This window comes from Alligator mississippiensis, chromosome 7 (genome assembly GCF_030867095.1).
Source record: "Alligator mississippiensis isolate rAllMis1 chromosome 7, rAllMis1, whole genome shotgun sequence".
Taxonomy (NCBI): domain Eukaryota; kingdom Metazoa; phylum Chordata; order Crocodylia; family Alligatoridae; genus Alligator; species Alligator mississippiensis.
In genome coordinates this window covers 9,242,642-9,260,305 of record NC_081830.1, presented here as the reverse complement: position 1 = coordinate 9,260,305, position 17,664 = coordinate 9,242,642, and the positions used below count along the sequence as shown (strand labels likewise).

At 50.2% G+C, this 17,664-nt stretch overlaps 1 protein-coding gene across 1 annotated transcript; it reads left to right on the top strand.

The window, feature by feature from the left end:
* The first annotated feature begins 15,557 nt into the window (after positions 1–15,557).
* Positions 15,558–17,395, top strand: LOC102568630 (ribonuclease). The gene is made up of 2 exons (XM_006268793.4): positions 15,558–15,722; positions 16,608–17,395. The coding sequence occupies exons 1-2, from the start codon at positions 15,578–15,580 to the stop codon at positions 17,078–17,080; spliced, it is 618 nt and encodes a 205-aa protein (XP_006268855.3). The 5' UTR covers positions 15,558–15,577; the 3' UTR covers positions 17,081–17,395.
* Positions 17,396–17,664: the final 269 nt, after the last annotated feature.

Here is a 17,664-nt window from a genome sequence, read left to right as displayed (position 1 = left end):
TTTGTGGGAGCCCAGCAGGAAAAAATAATGCTTAAGGGCGACCAGCACAGGTTCATAGCAGGTAGATCCTTCCTGACTAACCTTGTTTCTTTTTATGACCACGTCACAAAATGCTTAGATGCAGGAGTTAAGGTACATGTCCTCTATTGGATTTTAAGGAGGCCTTCAATACGGTATCTCATCCTATTCTTATAAATAAACTGAGTGGCTGTGACATAGATGAGTACACAGTCAGGTGGGTGGCAAATTGGCTTAAGCATTGTATCCAGAGCATGGTGGTGACAGGTTGTATCAACCTGGAAAGACGTGGGCAGTGCCCCCTTCCCCCCCTGCCGCCCCCACCCTCCCCCCCAAGGCTCAGTTCTTGGACCTGTGCTATTCAGTGTCTTCACCAGCAACTTGGATGAGGGTGTGAAGAGCACTCTGTCCAAATTCACAAATGACATGAAATTATGGGGTAAAGTAAACACACCAGTGGGCAGGGATCGAATCCAGGTAGACCTGGACAGGTTGGAAAAGTGGGCAGAAAAGAATAGGATGCAGTTCAACAAAGACAAGTGCAAAAAGCTGCATCTAGGGAGAAGGAATCACCAACACACCTATAGGCTAGGGGATGACCACAGCAGCACAGCAGCAGAAAGGGATATGGGAGTCATAGTTGAATCCAAGGTGAATATGAGTCATCAGTGTGATGAAGTAATCAGTAAAGCTAGCCACACTCTAGCATGCATTAGCAGGTGCATCATGAACAGGTCCAGGGAGGTGATACTTTCCCTCTATGCGGCATTGGTCAGGCCACAGCTGAAGTACTGTGTCCAGTTCTGGCACCGCGTTTCAAGAGAGATGTGGATAACTTTGAGAGGGTCCAGAGGAGGGCCACTCATATGGTTAGGGTCTGCAATTCAGGCCCTATGAGGAGAGACAGAGAACCCTGGATCTCTTCAGCCTCTGCAAGGGAAGGCTGATATGGGATCTTGTGGCTGTTTACAAAATTATAAGGGGAGGAAGCAAGAAATAGGAGATGCTCTGCTTACCAGGACACCCTTTGGAAAACCCAGGAACAACAGCCACAAACTGACAGAAAGCAGATTTAGGTTGGACATCAGGAAGAACTTCTTTATGAAATGAGTTACCAGAATCTGGAATGGGCTCCCAAGGGAGGTGCTGCTCTCCCCTACCTTGGGAATCTTTAAGAGGAGACTGGACAAGCACCTGGCTGGGGTCGTCTGACCCTAATGCTCTTTCCTGCCCAGGGCGGGGGGTCAGACTCAATGCTCTATTGAGGTCCCTTCCGACCCTGACAACTATGAAACTATGAAGTGAAAAGCAAATTAAAAAAAAATAACCTTGAAATTAAACATGTTACCTTTCTTTAAAATGTTGCAGGTCTTAGCACAGCTGTTTCATAAACACACTTTTAAGCAGTACTTTGTCATCTGCTTATATCTAGTATAAACCATGCATGATAGGAAGAAGCAGGGCCTGGGTTCTAGCCTGCTACACTCTATTAATTTCATCCAAGCACTATTAAATGCAAGGTGCAGTGCGCTCCCACATCCTGAGTGAGTGCCTTAACCATTTACCTATTGAGCTACAAACTAAGAGGACACTCTTTTTCTTTCTTGGGATCAATTACATCATTTACCATAGGTCTCCCCCCCAAAAATGTAACCACGCCACTTCAAGATAGGATTAAAAAAAAAGATTTAGGCTCACAAGCTGATTGACTTAGACATTAATGGGATATGAGGTCTTCAACACGTATCAGTATCACACTAACTCTCAAGGATTCCAAGCCCAAACCATATGGCAAATTATGATTATACCTCCTCCATGTTGGTGACAAAAATTTTCACTTATTGCAATAAAGCCCTTTTGAGAGCAAGAAGTCTCCCTGCCTTTTAGCTATCAGATAGCACACATGCAACCCTCCTGCATAAGCCACTGTATTTTTTTTATCTGCATTTTTGCCTTCAACATATTCTCAGTCTTACTTAATGATAACCTTTTTCCTCCTCTAAAAAGGGTTTTGCCATTTGCTGAATAGCATAAACAGTCAATGTTCCCCGTTAGATACAGTATTTATCCAAAGATTACAAAATGAACTGACAAACTGATACCAAGCTTCAAATATTTCAAATGGGAACTGTAAAGAGGAAGAATATAAGGTGCTCCACTTCTCTGCCTGGCACAGGACAAGACATAATGGATTTGAACTGAAGCAGTGGTGAATTAGGCTAGACATTAGGAAAACTTTTCATGTGTGAGGATAGTCAAGCCCTGGAATACAGAACCGATGGAGGCTGTGGGATCCCCAATGGTGCAGTCAAGAACAGGTTAAATAAATACCTGTCAAGAATGATTTAGGTATGTTTGATCCTATACAAGGATGACTATGGACTAGATGAGTTTTCAAAGTTTGTTCCACACTATTGTCTAGAATCCCCATGTAGTATAATCACCTGCTTGTTGTTAAATATAGATGGGTTTTAAAAATATGGGATAAAAAAATTACAGGGGTGTAGGTTGTAGCCATGTTGGTCTAAGGACATAGGCAGACAACGTTCTTTGGGTGAATCTAGTATCTTTTATTAGACCAACTTAAATAGTTGGATAAAAAATTGACATTCAAGCACCTTTTGATTACTTGTTTAGTTACAATTTAAATGTTAAATATTCTTCAGCTGGATAATAAGAAGAGAGAACCAGACTGAGACATGTTCCAACACAAGGGAACATCCCCTGTTTGGGAAGTACGTTCTCCACCCTTATTGCAAGAACAGCCCCACTATTACCACAAGGCCTGTGAGAGCAGAAGGACTATGTCAGTAGTGTCCTAACCACCAGCTGACACCTAAAAGGTGAGTCAGGGCTGGCTTTGCACATGTAGGGTCTTCTTTGATCTTCACTCACATCTTGTGGTTGAGTTTGGGCAGTATGTGGATGAATGGATTGTGCCCGGCCCTGCAAATTAGCTCTGGACCTGCCTCTCAGCCTGTGTGCAGATGTGTGTGAGTGGACAGGTCTATGGATATAAGCACAAAGGTCTGAGAGAATAAGCAGCCTTTGGAGGGTAACTGGGGCAGCAGCTGGTACAGAGAGGGCAAGACCTGGCCTGAAGAACAGTACTGATGGAGATGGTGTTGGTGCTATCTGACCGTGAGGGTCAGTCCTTCCTACAGTGATATTTCCTGTATGGAGACTGATAAAGGGAACATGACAGGGATGAGATGCAAGACAGGATCAGATTGTGTATCTCAGTTTGACACCTCTGTGCTTAGCTCCTCAGCCCAGCCAGCCCTAGACTCCTTCCTCTTCTATCTCCCATGAGCCCCTGGCCAGGAAGCCTGGTCTCTCCCTGCACTTCCTTCACATCAGCTCTTGGGCCCAGATATCATGGTGTCCAGGGACTCCTACGCAGACACAGATCACCAGGAGGTGATCATGTGGAATAGGAAGCTTAGTGTAGTAGAAAAGGTGCCCAAGAAAGGGGCTCTATGAAGGGGCTGAGTTTGTTGGAAGCTTGAGGTGGATTGTGGGGGACCCTAGCTTTGAGAATGGTTGAAGTCTTCAGCTTGAGCTAGAGAGGGATTGGGGAATGATCCTGGGTCTGCGTGAGCTTGACCAGGAGGGGAACTCACGCAGGGAGGGTTGGGTGACTTGGAAAGGGCTCCTGAATCCAGAGGAGGTCTCTTATTCCAGAAGTGGGATGATATGGACTAGGGAGAAATCCTGCCTCTGCGATACTCTGACCACATCAGAAGTGCAGGTCAGCAGGTGGGTGAAGGAGCTCCAGACTCTCATGGGGATAGATGGTGGGACACACAGACCAGCCCTTTTAAAATGGCCTTGCTGCTGTAAGAGGGTCAGTTCCTTACCCTGGCATCATCTGCCCCCTGCCCTGTTTACCCATTGCTCTGCTGTTTCTGCCTAGAGCAGCACACAGGTAGTAACATGATAGCTGGACTGTTGGTCTGAGACAAGTAGGGATATGGCAGAAGACCAGGCTGGCTGGTCCTGGAAGCGGGGGAAATTGTCCCATGCAGAGCTCCATGCCTCCTAATTAGGTTACAAGGTTTCTCAGAGGGGGAGGATGACTTGCAACCTTTTTCATTAACAGTTATTCAGGTACCTGAATAGAGTGAGATGGAATCATGCATCAGTGGCTAAGTCCACTTAGGTTCCTACTAGGTAGTCTAGGATCTGGCTCCCGTGCTGGGCCAGTAGGGGGAGCTCCTGCATTAAGCCTCCCACCTCACTATGCCTGTCCACCTTCAAGACGCCACGTGTCCCTCCAGGGGCGCCTAAGCCCTGGCAGACCATCTTTCGAGCCTCACCACAGAGTCCAGGGTAATGTGTGCTACCAACACCCCGAGAAGGGACTGTCTGGGGCCTGTGTCCTCGGGGAAACACAGGCCTAGTAGTCCTAAAGGCAGGACTTCCATCCAGGAAGAGCACACACCAACTGCTGAAACTTCCTTAGCCTGACGAAGGGTTTTTGAACCCGAAAGCTTGCTTAATAACTATTCTCCAACTGTTTGGGTTGGTCTAATAAAAGATATCAAATTCACCCAAGGAACCTTGTCTGCCTATGTCCTTAGACCAACACGGCTACAACCTACGCCCCTGCTAATAGTCCTAAAGGTACTCGACCCAATACAAGAACTTGGGGCACTTCCCCAAGTCTAGGGCCAAAAAGGATAGTCTCCCTTAGTCCGCAGACCCAAGGGGCCTCCTAGGCATAATTAAACCCACCTCTCAATAAGTCTCCTACACCAGTCACACAGGAGAACTTTATTGGTTACAGAGGGTAGGGTTAGAATAGGGTACAGGGTAGAGCAATATCAGAGAAATCCCATTGAGCAAACTCCTGTGGCTGGGGTAGCCTTTGATCTTGCATCTGAGTTACTGCAAGCTATATATCTAGTTGGATCTCAGTTAGTTTACTCACAGTTATCATCCAGAGGCAGTTGGAGATTCCCTCTGGAGGCAGGCAGTTCCTTGATCATGAGTTTTGAGAGAGAGAGCAAGTTTCAGATGGTACAGCTCTTCTTTGTTCCTGAGTATCCCTCATGGCTGCTGCCCCCCTCCTCCTGGGCAGTCCTTAACTTATATAGCCCTTGTGACCTCATTTACCTGGTCCAATGGAGGCCACCACCTATAGGCTGTCAGCCAACCAATTTGAAATATTCCTCCCACCATGAAGGAAGCCCCTCACCCAGGTATGTGATACCAGTCATGTAGGCAGAGGAAGCAGGGTTCCCCCCCTCCCTCAGGAATGTATCCAGCTCAGGTTACCCAAAGAGATAGGGTAAAGGCGTGTATCCTCTGCTGGGCCCATCCTAATCACACTTGTCACATAGCAGAGTTTTTGAGGGAGAAACAAAGGTGGCTTTCTGCCACAGCTCCTAAGTCCCTGGTGTGACCTGGTGCTTTGTCTCTTACTGACTTTGATGCCAGTGGCTATACCCTGTTGGAGTGAGGGAGACTGGGATGGTTGGGCAGAGGAGCTGTCCTGTGGGAGAGAATGGAGAGACTGGGCCTGTGGGTAAATAGTTGGGGAGGGAAAGCAGAAGATGGGATGGGCCAGAGTGGGGAGAGAGGACTGATCTCGGGAAGGGCTGGGTTACAATTGGTGTGGAAGGTCCACCAGCAGGGAGAGAACGGGATAGATGGAGTTAGGGGCTCAGTGGGCAATTGGAGAACCTGGGGCATGGGGCCAAATGGCTGTCTGGGGAGAGGTTGGTGAGGTGCGGCCAAGGCGCTGCTCTGGGGGCAGGGGATGCCAATGAATTAATGCAGGAGCAGCTGGTCTAGCTGTTGTATGTCCCTTCACTCATCTCCCCTCCATCATCCTGCAAATAGTGGTGTGGGGGCAGGGGTGGCTCATTCAAGTAGCTGGATCCCAGCAATCCCCTCTCCATTGACACGTATTCAGGCCAAGCACTACCCTCCCTGTGTCTGCTACTGTCCCCGTCACCCCTGCAGCAGCCTAACCCTTTGTCTCGCCCTCAGGGTTACACACACACAGGCCCAAGGGCAGGGCCAGAGCTGTGCCTCACAGGGCTGGGTACAACCCCATCAGCCTGGGACAGCCCAACGCCAACACTGGGCAGTGAATGAGGCCTTGTGCTGAGCCGGCCCACACTCACCCGCTGGATGCCAGTTAGGACATTGCTGTCATGGTCCCACTTCCCTCGGGGCCCTGTGGTCAGAGGGAGATTGCTTTCATCATGATGGTAGGGGAAGTCTTGTCTATGCAGAGGAAGTTTCACAACTCTGGGGGCTCAGCATGGGAAATCAGTAAAGGGTCAGAGCTAGCATGGCAGCTAAAGAGAAAAGTATTTCTACCCGAGTCCTAACCAGAATGTCCTAGCCAGATCACCACGTGGTCCAAGGGGATGGTGTGCACAGTGATCTGGGCTACCTGGAAACTGGGCCACCTGGAACAAAAGGTGCTGGGATACAACCAGTATGAAGTCATATATCCAAGAACCTGGATTGCAGCCCTGGCTCCTGAGCTGGGAACTCCACACACCGGTGTCCAGTGGAGTCCTGTCCCTCTGCAGATAACCATGGCTCTAGGCAGAGAAACCTCCTGTGTGAGGAGTTTCCTGCTGTTGTGGTGAGAGACACATCCTCCCTCCTCTCCCCACTTCCCCTAAAGCACAGGGGCTCTGAGGGGACTTGAACCATGTCAGGAATGTCCCCGCTGCCAGCTGACAACAGCAAGAGAGCAGGGCCTGGCCCAGTGCAAAATGAGCCCTCACATCTTGCCATTTTCCAGGGTTGGGATTGGGCTCATCCTTGACTGAAGGGTTATCCCACAAGTGCTAACTCTGGGCCTCATTTTGGAGGAGGGTCATGTCTGGCTGGGCTTATTCAGGGAAGAGGACTAGCTGGGATGTCCATTCACAGGGGTCCTAGATCATTATGGGCAGACACGTGACTGCTCATGTGTATCCACACCCAACCCTATTCCTCAAGATGCACACAGACTGCCATCCATCTCCACTGTGCACATCCACATATCCCCCCCACACACCGACTTATGTTCATACCCTCCCATGTCACTACACCACTGCAGCACCGTCCCTGGAAACACACTTCCACTCATTCTCAATATGCAGGGAAGTATTTTATTGCAAGAACAGCAAGAGAATGGAACAGACTTTCAGTTTCCAAGGCACAGTCGGAGACAGTCAAATCCCTGCACTGTACAGTCAACATCTACCCGCTCAGTGGACAAGGGATGGGAAAGGGTTGGGTTCACTGTATAATGGACACTAACAGGAACCAGAAGGTGAGGGGTGGGGAGATGGGTGCCCTGTGTTCATGCACAACAAGGGAAGGTTGGTAGATCCCACCCTGAGGCCCCGAGTGACTGACAATTCAGTGAGCCTTAACCTAGAAGGAGCAGAAAGCAGCAGAGGATTTCACGTGGAACAAAGGCAGGTTGTGTAGGAGCTAGACCATCGCAGCATGGCCAAGCCCTTAAGTAGTTCACGATTGCCCGGAAGTGCACAGGCATCCAGCTGACACAGGCCACCTGCATGGTGCAGATCAGGCAGGTGGAATTGTAGGCACAAAACCTCCAGCAGCCCTGGCCCATCAGGTCGCAGCCAGTGAGGTGCAAGGGCATCCTGCTGTCAAAGAGGTTGCCTGCAAAGTGGTTTCCATTGATGCAGATATCTATAATTTGGTACATAGGCACATGGATGAAGCTGGCACCCTGGGTGAGGTGGGCCAGGCAGAGGGACAGCAGGGCAGAGAGGAGCAGCAGCGTGGGGCAGGGGCCCCTTGGAGCCACGGCTCTGTCATTCACAGGATCTTCTTGGAGATGGAGAGAGGGGATGGTGAGGGAGTGGCATAAAGATCTACTTCCCCTACAGCAGTGTTGTCCCCTGGCCCTGCCTCCTCCCATCACCCTCCCACACCACCTCCCCCGAGCTTCTCTCCTTCCCATTGCCCCCTAATTTGGCCTCAAAGCCCATCTGCCCCCCCCTTCCTATCCAACTGCATCCAGTGACCCCACTTATAGTGAAGCCCCATTGTGCCCAGTGCTGTCCCACACGTATGCATTCATATACATGCACACGCATGCGCCCACTCACACAAGCACTCTGAGAGCCAAGTTCTGTGAGGAGGAGTTGACGGTTTAAGCACAAGGAAAGGTCGATGAGTCCCCTGCTGCAGAGGGAGGCATAGGAAGGTCAGGATCAGGCATTTCTAGGACACCTGAGATTGCTCAGATCCTCAATTCCCAATTCCATTTGGGACACTAAAATCTTGTCACAAGCTTTGGTAATCACAGCTTTGGAGCCTGTGAATCAAAACCTGCTCTCCTGACTCTTTAATGAAATCTTTAACAAGTTCTTTGCCTCTGTTTTCTTGGACAGGGAACAGAACAGCTCTCCCACCACAAGTAGGGGCAATCTTGAGGATAGCACTGCCAGGCCTCGGGTCTGTGCAAAAGTAGTAAGGGATCTTCTGGAAGGGCTGGATGTTTTTAAATCTGCGGGCCCTGATGCCCTCCACCCACGGGTGTTGAGGGTCATTGCTGTGCTCTTGGCCCGGCTGTACGAGTGATCGCGGTCCACGGGCCAGGTGCACAGAGACTGGGAACTAGCTAATGTGGTCCCCATCTATAAGAAAGGGAGAAAGGAGGACCCAGGAAACGATCGGCCCATAAGCCTCACATCAGTCTTGGGGAAAATCCTTGAAAAAAATTATCAAGGAGCACATCTGTGAGGGGCTAGCAGGAGGAGATAATGCCCAGGGGAAATAACATGGGCTCATCAAAGGCAGGTCCTGCCAGACCAACCTGATGGCCTTTTATGACCAGGTAACTAAATCCCCGGATGATGGTGTCGCCATGGACGTAGTCTTTCTGGACTTTAAGAAGGCCTTTAACGCTGTTTGTCACCCCATTCTCATTAATAAACTGAGCAACTGTGGCATTGATGCCTACACAGTTGGCTGGGTCAAAAATTGGCTGATGGGGCGCACCCAGAGAGTAGTGGTGGACGGGTTGTAGTCGACCTGGCGGGATGTGAATAGTGGGGTCCCCCAGTACTTAGTCCTGGGGCCTACACTGTTCAACATCTTCATCAGCAACTTGGATGAGGGGGTGGAAAACACGTTGTCCAAGTTTGCCAATGACACCAAGATGTGGGGAGAGGTAGGCATGCTCGAAGGCAGAGAGAGACTGCAATTAGATTTAAACAGACTACAGAAGTGGGTGGATGGTAATAGGATGGGGTTCAATGTAGATAAGTGCAGGGCGCTGCACCTGGGAAGGAATCCACAGCATACATACAGGCTGGGGAGCTCCGCCCTTGTGAGCACAGATGCAGAAAGGGATCTTGGAGTCTTTATTGACTCCAAGATGAACATGAGCCGCCTATGCCAGACCGCAGCCAGCAAAGCCAACCATACCTTGTCGTGCATCCAAAGATGCATCTCAAGCTGGTCCAGAGAGGTGATACTCCCCCTGTACGTGACATCGGTCCGGTCTCAACTGGAGTACTGTGTCCAGTTCTGGGCACCGCACTTGGAGAAGGATGTGGCCTGCCTTGAAAGGGTTCAGAGAAGGGCCACCCGCTTGATTGGAGGGCAACAGGGCAGGCCCTATGACGCCTGTTTCAGGTGATTTTTCAAGTGATGTTTGTGCGTGTGTGTTATGAATGACATCTTCCAAAAGAGAACCAGAAGCAGACATCAGCCCGGAGCAGGAGGAGAGAGGGACACCGTGGTAGGATTGGCAGAGCAAAGGTGAAGTCAGGATCAAGGTCAGGGTGAGCAGACCGTGGCTGGGGTTAGAGAAGGGCAGGTGGAGGGGGTGCATGCTGCAGTTTTTCGAGCACAGACTGAAATGCCTGGTTCAAGTGAGATCATCCAGGAAGAGGAGATACATTGCTTCCCTATCTGGGCTCTACTCAGCCCAAAGGAAAAGATGCAGCGAACTTGCCCCCCCAGCCCATGAGGAGTAATGCCAACATGGACCTACCTGTAGCCCTTGCAGTAGGTGCTAGGGTAGGTGTTTCGGCATGAGAAGGTGCTTGTATGGAAAGAGATGTAACTTCTGCAGGCAGTCCCACAGCACAGCACCCTACTGTGGGACTACAGATTTGCTGGAAGTCCCTGGGGGAAGCCTGCGTGACTGTATGGGAGATCTCAGCAGGCTGGGGGCTGGGGCTCTTCCACCCCATCATGCTCACACAAACATCTGTCCACAAGATATGGGGATAGCTCACGTGCTTCATCACCAGCCTCTTAAAGCAGAACTTTTGGCCCTGGCAGGAGGGCCGTGGCCCTGGGCCCTGCCTTCAGCGTCATGTTTGGTGACAGATGCATTGGTGGAGGGATGGTCTGATGGAGTGGTGGGTGCCTGTTATAATGAGTGTGGGCGACTGGGAGGGCGCAGAAAGACTGGGGAATTCCACATTGAACAATTTCTCAGTGCGGGTGACTGGGAAATGAGGACAGGAGGAGCCAGAGACTCATTTTCAATCAAATGTTCACACGTGGCAACCTGCAGCCCCTGCGCACCCCAACCCTGCACTCCCACAAGCTCCACTTGTTTGACTAGCTCCCACAGCACCCTCTGCATTTCTTTGCTTTGCTTGTCTTCTGCAAATAAGGTCAGGGACATCATATGTCAATATGGAGCCTTGTGATGAGTTTGAGAGATCAAACCCACAGCACGAGGAAGGTTTTAATAGCAGGGAGCTCTGAGTGGAGAGCGTCAACCTGTATCTGAGCAAGTAACAATCACGTGTACACCAGTAAGATTTTGTTGATCCTGGCATTTGCTAAGCTATATTGAACCTTGATCAAACTTCACCTTTCCACTTCAGCTGTTAATGATAAATCTCCATCTCTTGCTGTTTGGCAGTGAAAGAGAAACCAGAATCTAAAGCATGACTGCAAATATCATGGCCTCGTTTCTCTAAGCCATATTGCTCAACTTCAGTGTTGCCTTCCTAAGAAGGAATATTTGCAGGCAGCTGTTTTTAGTATAAAGTCTGGGTCAGGCTTGACCCTGACACCTAATCTAGATTCTTGAAACTTTAAATCCTGTTTTGGCCTGTTTTGACCTGTATTCTGATATTAAAGGACCCAAATATGAGAGAGAGAGAGGTCACTTCTTTTCTGCTCTATAACTGGGAGGTAAAAGTCTCTGACAATGACATTATCTCTGGCAGCATTTACCTTTGAAATCACATTAAATATGTCTTTATCCACAGCCAGATATGGCAGAGACCTCTCTCCAAGAGCATGTGTTGTCAAATCTGTATTCCTCATTTCATAGTCTATGTGAGAGCACTTTGCTGTGTTTCTAACAGCTTCCATCTCCTGTTACCCAGCCAAACGCCTGTGGGCAAACAAACCGGGGTGTGTGCCAAGGACAGCCCTGGAGAGATGCCAGGGTGAAATCATTAAAAATAATCAGTCCAAATCCAGGAGCTCTCCCTCTCTTGTTGCAGCCTATAGACTCTCACCTATGTCATGATTTGCCATCCTTGATAGATGGTTTTGTAGCAAAGAGGACAAAATATAAGCTTTGTAACTGAGCTGTGGCATCCCAGTCCCTCTGTGCCCTGAGTTGCTGGTTCAAACATCCCCGTCCAGAAAGGGAAAGTGCTGTGCTAAAGCATGCAGGAGGATTAATTCTATGGGACGCTGGTGCACGGCCATGCTAGTTTGTCTTCTGAGGGCCCGTAGGCCTCCCCATACTTAGCCAGAAGTTTGCTGATGAAGGTGCACAGTGCTCTGCAAGCCATTTGGAGGGCTGGCATTGGTCTGTTGGCCTAGGAAGTGGAAGAGCTGATACCCTGTGATCTCAGAGGCCTCTCTGGAGCTTGTTGTCACTAAGGACGTCCCGGACTAAGAAGTTTTTCAGCCTGGGAAGTAGCAGCAATTGGGGGCAGTGGCCAGTTCGGCAACAGCTGCCATTCCAGCACCCTCTGTAAATGGATGCAGGACATGCCATGAGTGCGCATGCGTATCTGTGTGGGCATGTTGGCTAAAGGTGAAGGAAATCAGCACAACTCCATGCTTGTGCACCTGAAAGAGGGAGAGGAATGACTGCCCACAGTGAAGCCATTTCCAAGCTTCATCTTGCATGAACCCAGCCTCTGCCATTGCCAGCAGAGAATTTCAGCAGCAAGGGCAAATGCTCTCTCCACTGCAGCAAGAAAAGAGCAACACTTTTAATTATGCTCCAAGAGTAGACTTGGAAATTAGTTAAGTCACACACCACTGGGAGATCTCACTGGGGCACACACACAGTGTCATTATATTGCAACAGCATGTTCAGACGGCACTCTCTCTGTCCAGGTCTCTAGCTATCCCCATATCCTGCTTCCTCCCATTCCCTACACCAGTGCAAGCCTTGCTGGAACATAGATCAGTCTATACTGCTCCCACAAGGCTTTGCTAGCATTGACCAGAGTAAGCCTAACCAGTAAATCTGACCCAACCATGAACTCCTTACACGGGAAGGGGAGATGGTGACTAGGGCTGTGCGAAACTTCGCCACTGTTTTGTTTCAATGCTGTTCCAACCTGTTTCAAGGCAACAAGGCAAGTCAAAACGTTTCACCGTTTCAAAGCTGTTTTGACGTTTCGCCCATAGGCTATAATGGGGAAGGTCAAACAGCCTATAACTTTGTCATTTCTGGCTGGATTTGGATCAAACTTTCAGCAATGGTATCCCCTTCTGAGGGCATAAAGCATTCCAAGTTTCAAGAAGGTGTAGCAGAGTCCAGTACCAGGACGATAAGGCTGGAACAGGAACACCTAGATCAAGACGTGGAACAAGCCCATGGTACAGGACAGCTTAAAATGTTCAAGATACTGGTGGAATGTAAAACATCATTTGTTGTGACCACTGTATAAAAGGAGAATTGGAAAGTATGGGGCCTTTGTATTCGTCTAGGGGGGGCCTATGCAGTGTTGTGGCAATACCTTGGCACAGGTTATATACATTAACTCCTTGTCTGTCAGATCACAAGTGTGGTAGCACTATACCTTGTAGACAATAAATCTGGTCAAGCTTTTGCCAGTGAACTGAGCATGGGGTTGTTTTTTAAGACAAGATTAGTGCTTGGATCTCCCAGCTGCAACTTTTTGCTGGCACTGCAGTTCCTGAAACTTCAGCACTGACAGCATATCAATAACACCTGATGAGGACAGCAATGAGAACCAGGGTACATTTGACAGCCCAGAATAGAGAGAGGGGAACAGATACAGGGCCTTGTCACACATGAATTTTAGGCAGCTCGAGGAACTCTTAAACCCTGGATTGTCCACACATCAACACCTGGAACTAGTTTTAAGCACACTTTAGGTAGCTTCAAGTTGTGCCACTGCAGGCATGTTTATCTCTGATCCATGTTATCCAGCTCACGGTCAATGAATGTGTGGCCATTCCCCATAGATGAGCTGCCCAAATTGCACCCCTCCAGCATCCCAGGATGCAGTGTTCCCTCCCCCACCATCCTGTTCTATGTGGCCAAACTTTCCCATCACCTGAACTCTACTGCCCAAGGAGGTGATTCTGGCACAAAACCCTATAGGTTAGGGAGTATCCTTCTCAGCAGCTTGGAGGCAGAGAGGGATCTTGGAGTCATAATTGACTCCAAGATGAACATGAGCTGTCAATGTAATGAGGCCATCAACAAGGCCAATCACACCTTGTCGTGCATTAGCAGGTGCATGACTAATAGAACAAAGGAGGTGACGCTCCCCCTCCATGCGGCACTGGTCAGGCCACAGTTGGAGTACTGTGTCCAGTTTTGGGCACCGCACTTCAAGAGGGACGCGGGGAATCTGGAGCGGGTCCAGAGGAGGGCCACTCGCATGATTAGTGGCCTTCATGATAGACCCTACGGGGGGAGGTTGAGAGAGCTGAATCTCTTCAGCCTTCACAAGAGACAGCTAAGGGGAGATCTTGTGGCCACCTATAAATTTATTAGGGGAGGTCAACAGGGAATAGGGGAAGCGCTGTTTACTAAGGTGCCCCAGGGAGTGACTAGGAATAACGGGTGTAAACTAGTTGAGAGTGGATTTAGGTTAGCTATTAGGAAGAAATTTTTCACAGTAAGGGTGGCCAGGATCTGGAATGGGCTTCCAAGAGAGGAGCTATCACCTAGCTTGGAGATCTTCAAGAGGAGGCTAGTCACCTGGCTGGGGTCATCTGACCTCGGTCCTCTTTCCTGCCAGGGGCAGGGGGTCGGACACAATGATCCATTGTGGTCCCTTCCGACTCGACAATCTATGAATCTATGAAAACCCAGTGCCCCTTCCCACCCCAGGATTGCAACCTTATGCAAACAGGCTGCAGAGTGCATGCCAGGTAGCAGGGCACAGAGGGGTCCAGGAGATGGAGGAACAAATTAGGGAGGCAGATCAGGTCCCCATGATCTAGAGCTTCCTTCCTGGGGCAGAGGCAGTAGGTCTCCCAATAGCACCTTCCCTCACTGCTCCTACCTACCAGGCAATCTAAGAAGCACAACCAGCACCCCACAATCCCAATTTATTAAAACATAAGATATTCTTTCATTTTTAAAATCTTTAAAAAAATTACTTCTGTTTATTTTATCCTTCAATGGCTGACTTCCTTCATTTCACACCCCCCAATCTCTCCCACATCCCCACCTAGGGCAGGAACAGAAGCCTGTCCTGGCTCACCAGCCCCGATTTGCCAGCCATCTCGTGGCAAGTCAAAGCTCTGCAGGTGGGGGACAGTCAGAGAAGGTTTTTCACCTCAACGTGTGACTGTTTCAAAAGCAAGCACCTCACAATGAATGCTCAGAGAGCAGCTGGGCCCCAGGCACCCAGCTATGCCTGTGTTGCTAAGATTTGGGCTCCCAGATCTGTTGTATCAATGCTGCTTCTCTAAGTTGTCCTGAAACCAAAGTCCAGCTCAGCCTCCTGTGAGGTAAAGAGCAGTTGTAAATTCAGAAAGTTCAAAATAGAAAGATGAAGCTAATGCAAAGCAAACAGCTCGCCGACACCACCCTGGGACAGTGTGGAGACCCACTTGGGGAGGAGAATCGACAAAGTAAAAGCTTATTGGAAGCACCAAGCTAGCTTAGCAGTAGGAGGAAGAGATCCCACCCCAAGCTGGCGTAGCTGTCATCCCACCAGCCCCAGCACGGACACAGTGGTGCACGAATCCCAGAGATATCAGGCCTGCCACATCCCCTCCCAGGCCCCATCAAGGGCCATGGCCCAGCTGGCAGCTCCTCCTGCCCACCTCTTTCGTCTGTCTACCCGTGCAAGAGAGAAACCCTTAATGGAGCTCCCCAAAGACTGGTGTGCTATTAACACTAACTGGAAGTCAGGCCTTAAACAGGGAGCTGGAACCTCCTGTTATGCAGAGGGAGAAGACTAATCAGAACGGCTGCTCTGGGAGTAAAGCAGCAGCCAACATAAGGGTTGCAAGCCTGAAATTAGGCCACCTCGGGAGGGAGGGACCAGAAATCAACTGTAAACAAGGAAGACTAAAACTCAGGAAGCCAGTTAAAGTCACCTGATGCAAGTGGTAATCAAAGAGGTTAAGTAAGAGCATGCGCAGGAGAGTTGGCAGCAACCAGGGAGGAAAACACTGGAAAGACCAGCGACTGGAGGAAGCTCCCCCAGGACCCGCACCCCATACACAGAAGGAGCGAGTGCGGGAGAGCTCGAGGAATAGACAGAGCCTTTGGGAGCAGGGTGAGACCTGGGTTGGCAAGTGCCCGAGTGAGACTCGTGCACTCTGAACACGGAGGTTTGGTTGTGTTAAAGCAATGACTCATTTTCCTGTTTGCTCATTTCTCATGTTTCTGCCCGGTGGGGCTGCCTCTGTTAGAGACAGCATGCCGGTTTTGTTCTTGCGTAAGCTTAATCAGCATGGGGGGTGGTGTTGAGTTAAAATGTGAACCTGCCTCTCTATTTCTTCTATAACCAGCGGTTTGGGTTGGGACAAAAGGGCCGGACAAGGTCCCAGTGTTGCTCAGAGCAGGGTGGAGACTGGGCCCAGTACAGAGCAGGGCAGAGATAGAGACCAAAGAGGGACAGAGACCAGAGGCTGGGGGTCCACAGCCCTAAAGGGCGAGACTGGGGTTGGGTCCCAAGGTTGGGAAGGACAAGGCAAGGGCTAATGCCCAATAAGCCAATGGGCCTAAGCAAAAGAGGGCAGGTAGAGTGGTGGGCTGGATGCGGAGGAGGCTGAGATCCCAACTAGGGAAAAAGACCAAACAGTAACACCTGTATGGTATGGACATGGCTGTAGAGGTAGTTCGAGGCCATGGACGCACCCTGCTGCTCTGGAGATCTCCAAGATGCCCCTTGCACTGGCTCTGGCTGTAGATCAGAAGAGAGATCAGATCAGCTCATCTCCTGGTCACATCTGTCATGGCAGGGCCAAGCCCACTGTGCTCAGCAGTGACCTCACCCATCACAAAAGCCAGTTCCTGCCTTGAGGAGCTGGCGTGGTGGGGGGCTTGGGCAGGGAAGGGTCTTTGGAGCTGCATGGGGTAGGAGAGAGTAGCAGGAGGGTTGTGAGAGGGGAAGGGCAAGAGGGAGTAGTCATCCTTTCTCCTTGTTGGCTCCATCCAGGCACTTGGAGCAAATCTAAGGAAGCCATGTCTCCAAGAGATGCCTGCCCTGCCCTGCTGCTCCTCCTGCTGACCCTGCTGTCAGCCTGGCCAACTGTGGACAGCAGGGAAACACCAAACCAGAAGTTTCAGAGGCAGCACGTTGACCCATTTACTCGCCCTCCGTACAATGATGTCTATTGCAATCAGAGGATGAAGGCCCAGGGAATGACCTTGGGCATCTGCAAGAGCAAGAACACCTTCATCCACGCACTATCATCATCAATAAATAGCATCTGCACAGGGGCTGGGACCAACCCACACGGCAACTATTACTATAGCAACAGCAACTTCCTGATCACTGACTGCACATTTGTAAGCGGCTCCCCACCGAATGGCTGTGTGTACAGGGCCAGGTCCTATAACCAGAGGATTTGCATTGCTTGCACTGGAAACCTGCCTGTGCACTATAGCCCAGTGAGAGACTGCTTGTAATGAATCCCACACTGCCCCGCAGCTTTTGCTCGTAGTGGGGCCCCCATTGCCAAAGCCTCTCAGCCTGGCCCTCTCCCTGCTCCCTCCTAGACCATGAAGCCAGATCATTTGGTGCCAAATCTTAGTGTCCCAGTTCCAGCTCTTCTGCTGCCGTCAGTGCCAGCTGCACACTACACTCACCCCTTCCACCTCATGCACCCACAGGAGGGACTGGACCCTGGTGCAGAGCAATTGCCCTCCTGCTGCCGAGTCCTCAGTGCTGTCACTGAGCTGAATTTCTTGCTGCTTTCTGTAATAAACTTTGGCAACTGCAAACTCAGGATCCTGAGTGTTTGTGGGGGCTCAGGACAGAACAGATTACCCACTTGGTCTCCAGGGGCTTGCGGGGAGCATGAATCATGGGGTGGTATCAGGGCCCTTTCCTATTCAGGGTGGCGTTCCCCTTCCCTGTAGCCACAAGGGGAAGAAGGGGGTCATCCTCTCCTGGCCATCGCCAGTCCAGTGCCACAGGCTGCAGCCTACTTTTCTGCCTCCCAGCAACAGCCCAGCACGGTGAAGCATGGGCTGGGAGACGCTTCCCAGGC